The 12,339-nt window shown below is 44.4% G+C and overlaps 1 protein-coding gene across 2 annotated transcripts in view; it reads left to right on the top strand.

Moving 5' to 3' along the window:
* Nucleotides 1-12,339, top strand: part of LOC117400393 (serine/threonine-protein kinase OSR1-like) — an 81,305-nt gene that overhangs the window by 41,697 nt on the left and 27,269 nt on the right. For both annotated transcript variants that reach the window (XM_059023378.1, XM_034913461.2), the window contains exons 4-5: nucleotides 211-352; nucleotides 10,081-10,136. In XM_059023378.1, the coding sequence (XP_058879361.1) occupies nucleotides 211-352; nucleotides 10,081-10,136 (198 nt within the window). The remainder of the gene's footprint in view (nucleotides 1-210; nucleotides 353-10,080; nucleotides 10,137-12,339) is intronic.

Raw genomic sequence — 12,339 nt, 5'->3', positions numbered from 1 at the left:
GTGATCCACCAGGTTAGGCTGGACTCTCTTCACTAGGGTATACAGTGAACTCTGGGGTAGCTTTCTAAAACCCAATGGCACACTTCTGCTAGAACAGCTGATGAAGCTAAAGAACATGTGGAGTTCACCCCGTCTTCAACCACTGCGGAACAAAACCATTACCCCGTCTGTTGAAATTAACCAGTGTCTTGTATCTTCTCTCCTGTCCAGGATCAGTGCTGGACATTATAAAGCACATCATTTCCAGGGGAGAACACAGAAATGGAGTTCTGGACGAGCCCAGTATAGCTACTATTCTGAAGGAGGTTCTGGAGGGTCTTGAATACCTGCATAAAAACGGGCAGATTCACAGGTAAAGTACAGGCTAGACTAGAGGCCTATTCCCTGTATGTTCAAACATGTGTTTTAAATTTAAAAAAATCTCTGGTAGCACAGTTAAAGAACTCTCTGTTTGAATGCTTTACTTCCAGGTAGTTCTGCACTAGATACTGGTCCTTTCAGCTGCACTTTCCTGTCATTACCCAGCCAGCTCCCCTTCTGGCTCTGAAGTATTAGTCACCCATGCTCTGTCTCGCAAGGAGAAAGCTGCCTGAGAGAGAAAGAAGGGGGCTTCATTCAGCAGACAGACGTGTCACCAGATTGCTTTAATGTCTAGTTTTTTTTCTGATTGAAAATGTGATATAATTTGAAATACAGCCGAGCAAGTCAAGCATCAGAAAGCCTTTCTCCTGTTCATTCTCTTTAAGCTGGTAAATCCTAAGTAGGCCTAAATCTCGTGTTTTTTCCCTAGCGTTTGCTTTATTAACCCCTTAAGGTACAAAAGGAATTGAGCGGTTGTTCAAACAGTTTATTTTAAAAGACATTTGAGAGTTACTTGAGTATCACAAGGAGGAAACTGACAATTTGGATGACCAGATCCAACCTGTCAGTACATTTGAAACCCTGTTTCGTGCACCTCATTGCAACAGCATCGTTGTTTTGTGGGACACGTATGTCCCGTGTACCTTAAAGGGTTAAAAGCAGTTTTTTTATATATATATATTAAATGTAATAGCATGTTTTTTTGCAATCTGCATCTTAGTCAGCATTCTGGCCCTCAATTATTATTTTTTTGTACAAGACGTGCTGATGTGAGCAGTTGCACAATTAAATAGCTTTCACAGCAATACACTGACATGAGGAGAACTGAGTTTCAGGGTGGATAGGGAGGATCACTATATCGTCTGGTCTGAGCGGCATCAATAAACTGCTTCTTTGTGATGGACTCCTCATGCACCGTGGCACTGATGTTCTGTTTGTGATAGACTCCTCATGCCCTTGGCAGTGACGTTCTGTTTGTGATTGACTCCTCATGCCCGTGGCACTGATGTTCTGTTTGTGATAGACTCCTCATGCCCGTGGCACTGACGTTCTGTTTGTGATAGACTCCTCATGCCCGTGGCACTGACGTTCTGTTTATGATGGACTCCTCATGCCCTGTGGCAGTGACGTTCTGTTTGTGATAGACTCCTCATGCACCGTGGCACTAATGTTCTGTTTGTGATAGACTCCTCATGCACCGTGGCACTGATGTTCTGTTTGTGATAGACTCCTCATGCCCGTGGCACTGACGTTCTGTTTATGATGGACTCCTCATGCCCTGTGGCAGTGACGTTCTGTTTGTGATAGACTCCTCATGCACCGTGGCACTAATGTTCTGTTTGTGATAGACTCCTCATGCACCGTGGCACTGATGTTCTGTTTGTGATAGACTCCTCATGCCCTGTGGCAGTGACGTTCTGTTTGTGATAGACTCCTCATGCACCGTGGCACTGATGTTCTGTTTGTGATAGACTCCTCATGCCCTGTGGCACTGACGTTCTGTTTGTGATAGACTCCTCATGCCCGAGGCACTGATGTTCTGTTTGTGATAGACTCCTCATGCCCTGTGGCAGTGATGTTCTGTTTGTGATGGACTCCTCATGCCTGTGGCACTGACGTTCTGTTTGTGATTGACGCCTCATGCCCTGTGGCACTGACGTTCTGTTTGTGATAGACTCCTCATGCCCTGTGGCACTGACGTTCTGTTTGTGATAGACTCCTCATGCCCTGTGGCAGTGATGTTCTGTTTGTGATAGACTCCTCATGCCCGAGGCACTGACGTTCTGTTTGTGATTGACGCCTCATGCCCTGTGGCACTGACGTTCTGTTTGTGATAGACTCCTCATGCCCGAGGCACTGATGTTCTGTTTGTGATAGACTCCTCATGCCCTGTGGCAGTGATGTTCTGTTTGTGATGGACTCCTCATGCCTGTGGCACTGACGTTCTGTTTGTGATGGACTCCTCATGCCTGTGGCACTGACGTTCTGTTTGTGATTGACGCCTCATGCCCTGTGGCACTGACGTTCTGTTTGTGATAGACTCCTCATGCCCTGTGGCACTGACGTTCTGTTTGTGACAGACTCCTCATGCCCTGTGGCAGTGATGTTCTGTTTGTGATAGACTCCTCATGCCCGAGGCACTGACGTTCTGTTTGTGATTGACGCCTCATGCCCTGTGGCACTGACGTTCTGTTTGTGATAGACTCCTCATGCACCGTGGCACTGATGTTCTGTTTGTGATAGACTCCTCATGCCCTGTGGCAGTGACGTTCTGTTTGTGAAAGACTCTTCATGCCCGTGGCACTGATGTTCTGTTTGTGATTGACTCCTCATGCCCGTGGCACTGATGTTCTGTTTGTGATAGACTCCTCATGCCCTGTGGCAGTGACGTTCTGTTTGTGAAAGACTCTTCATGCCCGTGGCACTGATGTTCTGTTTGTGATGGACTCCTCATGCCCTTGGCAGTGACGTTCTGTTTGTGATAGACTCCTCATGCCCTGTGGCACTGACGTTCTGTTTGTGATAGACTCCTCATGCCCGTGGCACTGATGTTCTGTTTGTGATAGACTCCTCATGCCCGAGGCACTGACGTTCTGTTTGTGATTGACGCCTCATGCCCTGTGGCACTGACGTTCTGTTTGTGATAGACTCCTCATGCACCGTGGCACTGATGTTCTGTTTGTGATAGACTCCTCATGCCCTGTGGCACTGACGTTCTGTTTGTGACAGACTCCTCATGCCCTGTGGCAGTGATGTTCTGTTTGTGATAGACTCCTCATGCCCGAGGCACTGACGTTCTGTTTGTGATTGACGCCTCATGCCCTGTGGCACTGACGTTCTGTTTGTGATAGACTCCTCATGCACCGTGGCACTGATGTTCTGTTTGTGATAGACTCCTCATGCCCTGTGGCAGTGACGTTCTGTTTGTGAAAGACTCTTCATGCCCGTGGCACTGATGTTCTGTTTGTGATTGACTCCTCATGCCCGTGGCACTGATGTTCTGTTTGTGATAGACTCCTCATGCCCTGTGGCAGTGACGTTCTGTTTGTGAAAGACTCTTCATGCCCGTGGCACTGATGTTCTGTTTGTGATGGACTCCTCATGCCCTTGGCAGTGACGTTCTGTTTGTGATAGACTCCTCATGCACCGTGGCACTGATGTTCTGTTTGTGATAGACTCCTCATGCCCGTGGCACTGATGTTCTGTTTGTGATAGACTCCTCATGCCCTGTGGCAGTGATGTTCTGTTTGTGATAAACTCCTCATGCCCTGTGGCAGTGACGTTCTGTTTGTGATAGACTCCTCATGCCCTGTGGCAGTGATGTTCTGTGCCAGTGGAGAAGCACCCGTACCGTACCAAGCCCTCGCGCGTCAGATGTGCCAGTGGAGAAGCACCCGTACCCGTACAAGCCCTCAGAGGTCGGATGTGCCAGTGGAGAAGCACCCGTACCGTACCGAGCCCTCACGGGTCGGATGTGCCAGTGGAGAAGCACCCGTACCGTACCGAGCCCTCACGGGTCGGATGTGCCAGTGGAGAAGCACCCGTACCCGTACGAGCCCTCACGGTGAGAAGGGGTATTAGTGACTGTCTGAATCCTCACACCCTTATTACTGTATACCGGGACAGCAGTTTTCAAAGGGTTCTTGACATTGCTTGAGTTTTTGAACGATAGCTCAATCATACAGTAGAAATTGCTCTTGTATCATTGTTTAACTCCTTTCTCAAAAGCAAACTGTTAGCAATCCACCCAGAGCAGGTTGAAAGCGGTCACATTTAGGTCCCTGGTAGCTTACCTAGTAAAAGCACTAATGATAGTTAATCCTGACTTGATGCCACTGGGACCGCTGCAATGGCCTGTGCTCTCCTGCTCGGGACTGTTCACTGCACTACAACGACCCCTATTGGCCAGGCACCTGTAAGTGCAGGCTTGGATGAGCCAGACTAGGCCTCACCTCCAGGGTTGAGTAGTTTGATTATCTGTAGCGTAGGTTTACTGTAGCAGCTGAATTGAGACTATTGGCTTGATCTTTAGTCCTTCGAAATCTGTAAGTGAATTGAGACTATTGGCTTGATCTTCAGTCCTTCAAAATCTGCAAGTGGGTTTTAGTGATGAGGTGACATTCAGATTGGTCATTTTAAATTGAGGCTACAGGGGTCAAATAATCACACGAATCAAAGGCAGTTAATGCTCTTAACCCTTTAAACTATGAGAGAGGTGTGTCCCACAAATAAAAATGATGCTAACTTAAAGGAAACGTTGTGGTTCTTTCTGCATGGTCAGGCTGCATGCACAGTGCAGTGCACTGCATGGAAACAGGAATTTCATTTCCAGGGAAGATAAACCAGCACAATATACATGTGTGGTAAATTACAAGAATAAACGACCAACATGCTAATTGCAGCTTCCAGCTAACGTGAACAACAAATATACCTTGAAGGAAGATCTACTGTGAATTCAAGGTTTTTAAATACAGTAAAGCTCCCAACGCCATCAGCCACTTCAATATTCTCCAGTGCTAGTGCTTCTGCTTCACCTGGGGACAGTAATTTGGCTCTGGATAGTTTATTGTGCCCTGAAATTACAGTGACAGAGCGTGAAGCTCTAATGAGGGAGATAAGAAGCTGTTCTGTTGTGCGTCATTTGAAGTGCTAAATTTACAACAGCAAGTGAAAAAGATAAATGAATAAATAATGAACCTTTTATAAGGTTCTGTAACAAAGCTTTTTACAAGAAATATCTCTTGGCTCATTAGCATAAAACATTTCCCTGCATTGCTTCACTGTTAGTCTTTTGTTCTGCAGAGTTTATTTGTGTGTGTTTATTTTTTAGGAAAGGTAATGTCATTTTAAACAGTGGATTATTCCTCTCCCTGCTCGTTTTCACTCAGCGGACCCCCTTTGCATTGTAAAGCATGCACACATTCACTGCTGTTGCTGTGATGCATGCCTTGCTAGAAGACCTCAGGAGGCTGTTCTGTGTGCTATTATTCCTTTGAGAAATGAATGAAGACTGAACTGTGCAACACAGCACGCACACTGTATTAAACCTCCACTTTCCTGCTCGCGCTATTTATTGCCACAGTGCCCACTACTGGCTGAGTGTGGAACTGTCCCAGAACCTGGGTCTTCTGTTTAGCTTACCATTTTCACTGATCCAATTATTTTGTAAAACATATTTGTATTCAGTCTTTAAATAATATACATGCAATCCTATAATATAAAACGTTAACATTCATACATGTATCAATCTAAACCCACACCCCACCCCCATGCCTTCAGTGAGAATTAGTACATCATAGGAATAGGATGATAACACACGTTACAACATTGAACACTGTAGTGAGCCGACGGAAATATGATCATCCACCAGCTTAAAACAGCCTGAGAATGAGCGGCACTCTCCACACACTGAGCTGTAATGTGCTGCTGTGCTGAGCAGTGCATTTCATACTGAGAATGAGCGGCACTCTCCACACACTGAGCTGTAATGTGCTGCTGTGCTGAGCAGTGCATTTCATACTGAGAATGAGCGGCACGCTCCACACACTGAGCTGTAATGTGCTGCTGTGCTGTAGCTGTGCTGAGCAGTGCATTTCATACTGAGAATGAGCAGCACGCTCCACACACTGAGCTGTAATGTGCTGCTGTGCTGAGCAGTGCATTTCATACTGAGAATGAGCAGCACGCTCCACACACTGAGCTGTAATGTGCTACTGTGCTGAGCAGTGCATTTCATACTGAGAATGAGCGGCACTCTCCACACACTGAGCTGTAGTGTGCTGCTGTGCTGAGCAGTGCATTTCATACTGAGAATGAGCAGCACGCTCCACACACTGAGCTGTAATGTGCTGCTGTGCTGAGCAGTGCATTTCATACTGAGAATGAGCAGCACGCTCCACACACTGAGCTGTAATGTGCTGCTGTGCTGTAGCTGTGCTGAGCAGTGCATTTCATTCTGAGAATGAGCGGCACGCTCCACACACTGAGCTGTAATGTGCTGCTGTGCTGAGCAGTGCATTTCATACTGAGAATGAGCGGCATGCTCCACACACTGAGCTGTAATGTGCTGCTGTGCTGAGCAGTGCATTTCATACTGAGAATGAGCGGCACACTCCACACACTGAGCTGTAATGTGCTGTAGCTGTGCTGAGAAGTGCATTTCATACTGAGAATGAGCGGCATGCTCCACACACTGAGCTGTAATGTGCTGCTGAGCAGTGCATTTCATACTGAGAATGAGCAGCACGCTCCACACACTGAGCTGTAATGTGCTGCTGTGCTGAGAAGTGCATTTCATACTGAGAATGAGCGGCACACTCCACACACTGAGCTGTAATGTGCTGTAGCTGTGCTGAGAAGTGCATTTCATACTGAGAATGAGCGGCATGCTCCACACACTGAGCTGTAATGTGCTGCTGAGCAGTGCATTTCATACTGAGAATGAGCGGCACGCTCCACACACTGAGCTGTAATGTGCTGCTGTGCTGTAGCTGTGCTGAGCAGTGCATTTCATTCTGAGAATGAGCGGCACGCTCCACACACTGAGCTGTAATGTGCTGCTGTGCTGTAGCTGTGCTGAGCAGTGCATTTCATACTGAGAATGAGCAGCACGCTCCACACACTGAGCTGTAATGTGCTGTAGCTGTGCTGAGAAGTGCATTTCATACTGAGAATGAGCAGCACGCTCCACACACTGAGCTGTAATGTGCTGTAGCTGTGCTGAGCAGTGCATTTCATACTGAGAATGAGCGGCACGCTCCACACACTGAGCTGTAATGTGCTGCTGTGCTGTAGCTGTGCTGAGCAGTGCATTTCATTCTGAGAATGAGCGGCACGCTCCACACACTGAGCTGTAATGTGCTGCTGTGCTGTAGCTGTGCTGAGCAGTGCATTTCATACTGGGAATGAGCAGCACGCTCCACACACTGAGCTGTAATGTGCTGTAGCTGTGCTGAGCAGTGCATTTCATACTGAGAATGAGCGGCACGCTCCACACACTGAGCTGTAATGTGCTGCTGTGCTGTAGCTGTGCTGAGCAGTGCATTTCATTCTGAGAATGAGCGGCACGCTCCACACACTGAGCTGTAATGTGCTGCTGTGCTGTAGCTGTGCTGAGCAGTGCATTTCATACTGAGAATGAGCAGCACGCTCCACACACTGAGCTGTAATGTGCTGTAGCTGTGCTGAGAAGTGCATTTCATACTGAGAATGAGCGGCACGCTCCACACACTGAGCTGTAATGTGCTGTAGCTGTGCTGAGAAGTGCATTTCATACTGAGAATGAGCGACACGCTCCACACACTGAGCTGTAATGTGCTTCTGAGCAGTGCATTTCATACTGAGAATGAGCGGCACGCTCCACACACTGAGCTGTAATGTGCTTCTGTGCTGTAGCTGTGCTGAGCAGTGCATTTCATACTGAGAGCTGCTGGGGGGGAAGGGTTTTGCATTTACTTTGAGTACTGTACTGTACTGTAGTGTCATATTACTGTACATGTTCTTACTTTATTGCTATTTTATTGTATTATTTTATTGGATTTTTATTCTAATCACTTCTCCAAATCTGTCTCCACCTGGCTGAGCTGCTTTGAGCTGCTTTGATCTTGTCTGGGGATATGACGTGTTGGGCGTGAACAGCCTTCCTCATGCCATTCAATCATGTGACAGTGTGACCTCTCAACTGTGCCACCCCTGTGTACATAAAGAGAGTAGGCAGGGCTGGCAGAGATAACAGGTCATGTAGTGTATTATACGAACTGGAATTGGCTATTCCTTTCTATATGTGCCAGTATTGAAATGCATGTGTTCTATTGGTTAATGGCTAAATCACCTTGTTGCTGATTGGACAGCACCTTAGTATACAATCGATTGTAAAGTACAGTAACTATTCCATAATACTAAAAAGAATATCCACCGCTTAATACTGAAGCAACAACATGAGCTTGAAGGAAAACGCAGATCTCAGTTCAGTTACTGTTTGGAAGCAGTTTAGCTCGTTTCCACAATCCCAGTGTAAACACAAAGCTCATTAGGAGGAGTAGCTCCCACTGGACTGTATCTCTGGGGTGTTTCAGATAACTGATAATCCCTGTGAAGCTCAATGACTTGTATCTCTGGGGTGTTTCAGATAACTGATAATCCCTATGAAACTCAATGACTTGTATCTCTGGGGTGTTTCAGATAACTGATAATCCATGTGAAACTCAATGACTTGTATCTCTGGGGTGTTTCAGATAACTGATAATCCATGTGAAGCTCAATGACTTGTATCTCTGGGGTGTTTCAGGTTTTAATTGATAATCCCAGTGAAGCTCAATGACTTGTATCTCTGGGGTGTTTCAGGTTTTAACTGATAATCCATGTGAAGATCAATGACTTGTATCTCTGGGGTGTTTCAGGTTTTAACTGATAATCCCAGTGAAGCTCAATGACTTGTATCTCTGGGGTGTTTCAGGTAATTGATAATCCATGTGAAGCTCAATGACATGTATCTCTGGGGTGTTTCAGGTAATTGATAATCCCAGTGAAGCTCAATGACTTGTATCTCTGGGGTGTTTCAGGTAACTGATAATCCCTGTGAAACTCAATGACTTGTATCTCTGGGGTGTTTCAGATAACTGATAATCCCTGTGAAGATCAATGACTTGTATCTCTGGGGTGTTTCAGATAACTGATAATCCATGTGAAACTCAATGACTTGTATCTCTGGGGTGTTTCAGGTAATTGATAATCCATGTGAAGCTCAATGACTTGTATCTCTGGGGTGTTTCAGGTTTTAATTGGTAATCCCTGTGAAGATCAATGACTTGTATCTCTGGGGTGTTTCAGGTTTTAACTGATAATCCCCATGAAGCTCAATGACTTGTATCTCTGGGGTGTTTCAGGTTTTAACTCATAATCCCTGTGAAGCTCAATGACTTGTATCTCTGGGGTGTTTCAGGTTTTAATTGGTAATCCCTGTGAAGATCAATGACTTGTATCTCTGGGGTGTTTCAGGTTTTAATTGGTAATCCCTGTGAAGATCAATGACTTGTATCTCTGGGGTGTTTCAGGTTTTAATTGGTAATCCCTGTGAAGCTCAATGACTTGTATCTCTGGGGTGTTTCAGGTTTTAATTGGTAATCCCTGTGAAGATCAATGACTTGTATCTCTGGGGTGTTTCAGGTTTTAATTGGTAATCCCTGTGAAGATCAATGACTTGTATCTCTGGGGTGTTTCAGGTTTTAATTGGTAATCCCTGTGAAGATCAATGACTTGTATCTCTGGGGTGTTTCAGGTAATTGATAATCCCTGTGAAGATCAATGACTTGTATCTCTGGGGTGTTTCAGGTTTTAATTGGTAATCCCTGTGAAGATCAATGACTTGTATCTCTGGGGTGTTTCAGGTTTTAATTGGTAATCCCTGTGAAGATCAATGACTTGTATCTCTGGGGTGTTTCAGGTTTTAATTGGTAATCCCTGTGAAGATCAATGACTTGTATCTCTGGGGTGTTTCAGGTTTTAATTGGTAATCCCTGTGAAGATCAATGACTTGTATCTCTGGGGTGTTTCAGGTTTTAACTGATAATCCATGTGAAGCTCAATGACTTGTATCTCTGGGGTGTTTCAGGTTTTAACTGATAATCCCTGTGAAGCTCAATGACTTGTATCTCTGGGGTGTTTCAGGTTTTAACTCATAATCCCTGTGAAGCTCAATGACTTGTTTTTTTTTCCTTGCAGGGATGTGAAGGCAGGTAATATTCTTCTTGGAGAAGACGGCTCTGTGCAAATTGCAGGTAATGTACAAGGACCTTCTTTTTTTGTTTCTGTGTGAAGGTGAGGCAGTTTTCCTGTTCCGTGTGGTGGATCACTGAACTACACATTTTATGTTTGACTATCTAAAAGCAGGAAATCTTATTGCTTTACCTATCAAAGTTGTGCTGTACATTTCTGCGTTAAATGTGTTCACATTAAATCTGTTTAGTCCAAGGTAGAGAAGGTGTCAGTCCGCTTTGAGCTTTACAATAGAATTTGGGTTATATATATATGTAAGCGGGACGGGTACAGCATTATATGAATACAGCGTCACCTACCCAACATAAGAATTAAACAAGTAAATGAACAGAACATGAAGGACCTAAAATGTGTAGTTTTAGAAGAAATACAATTGGATAACGTACAATGTTGTAGAATAAAGGAAATGTTGTAGAATAGTGGGGCAGCAGTGTGGAGTAGTGGTTAGGGCTCTGGACTCTTGACTGGAGGGTCGTGGGTTCAATCCCAGGTGGGGGGACACTGCTGCTGTACCCTTGAGCAAGGTACTTTACCTAGATTGCTCCAGTAAAAACCCAACTGTATAAATGGGTACTTGTATGTAAAAATAATGTGTAAGAAAAATAATGTAATTGTATGTAAAAATAATGTGATTTCTTGTAACAATTGTAAGTTGCCCTGGATAAGGGGAGTCTGCTAAGAAATAATAATAATAATAATAATAATAATAATAATAATAATAATAATAATAATAATAATAATAATAAATGACATCACAAGCACATTAATAGATTTAAATAGAAATAAACAAGTGTAGTTACCATGGCATCAGAAGCCTACAAGTTCTCCACTGTTTGGTTTCAAACACACTGTCCCTTGACGTCACATATCTTTCATAACAGATGTTTTGTTTTGTTTTATTTTATACCAATTTGAGTAGCCATTGTGAGGAAGTACCCGGTTTGCTTAAGTCATTCAATTATGCTTTTAAATCAGATATACCATGGGCTCCGCTACATCACTGATCGACCCCCGAGACCCAATTCACCAGTCTGTTCTGATTCCATTCATGAGCTGTATATTTGAGATATACCATGAGCTCCGCTACATCACTGATCGACCCCCGAGACTCAATTCACCAGTCCGTTCTGATTCCATTCTCAATACGCTTCTTAAAGCTAAAAGGACTGCAGTTCTTTTCATGTCAACTACTGTGCTTCTTAACTCATCATTTATTCTGTATGGTGTTAATTCATAATCCTCTGAAATAATTCGATTAGTTTAGTATTCACTAAATCTTGTCAAATTTCAATGCAGTACAGTTCCAACAATGTCAGCATCCACCTTCTAAAACCCTGCAGTACAGAAGAGACCCAGGGCATGCTGCTTCACTTCCTCTGGGATCAAGTGTTTCCGTAGTTACAGGCAGCGATTAAACTACTTTGAAGATCCTGAATCTTAGAGCTGTAAAGGCTTTAGGAATCGAGAAGGTTTTGATGAAATAACTTCACAAAGTAGGAGTTCATAGGGAGACGGGCACAACAAAACAAAACAGCCTTAGATACTCTTACTGAATATTACCTTGTGATACTAGACTGGGCTGACCTAATCCTGAACCCAATCCTGTGTGTTTGTCTAATAGACCTTTAGAACTGCATCATTTCTTTCCTTGGATTGAAGCCACGCTTGCTTTTATTAATTGCACTCTCTGAATATCTCTTGCTCCCTCTCTCGCTCTGCAGGAATAGATATAGTACTGCAAATAGCTTAGCTGAATAATGTGTTTACCTGAATACTTTGCTCCTGCTCCAATCCCATGTATGCACTATGTAGTATTTCAATTCCCTCTTAGTGTTACTTGCAAACAGTTGAGTGACTAATGAGTTGATCAAATTTCTGTGATCCGACAAGTTCACGGCTGTGATGAACTGATGAAGGGTTTTTAAAGAGTGGAGACACAAGACCTCAAACCACAGAACAGATACAGCATGGCTATCAGCATACACAGTACTGGTATCTCACATACAGCTATGCACTCACTCACTCACTCACACTTGGAAAGGATATATAGCCTTACCCTCCTTCTGAGGTTAAGTTTGTAAAGCATTCTATGCTCAGACAGAGCGACTCACAATATGAAAAGATGGCATGGTCACGACTGGGGATGTAGCATCATAACCTTGCACTTCATTTCCCCTTTTCAGCACTGGGTTAGGAACAAAGAAC

This window comes from Acipenser ruthenus, chromosome 4 (genome assembly GCF_902713425.1).
Source record: "Acipenser ruthenus chromosome 4, fAciRut3.2 maternal haplotype, whole genome shotgun sequence".
NCBI classification, from domain to species: domain Eukaryota; kingdom Metazoa; phylum Chordata; class Actinopteri; order Acipenseriformes; family Acipenseridae; genus Acipenser; species Acipenser ruthenus.
This window is presented reverse-complemented; position numbering and strand designations above follow the sequence as displayed.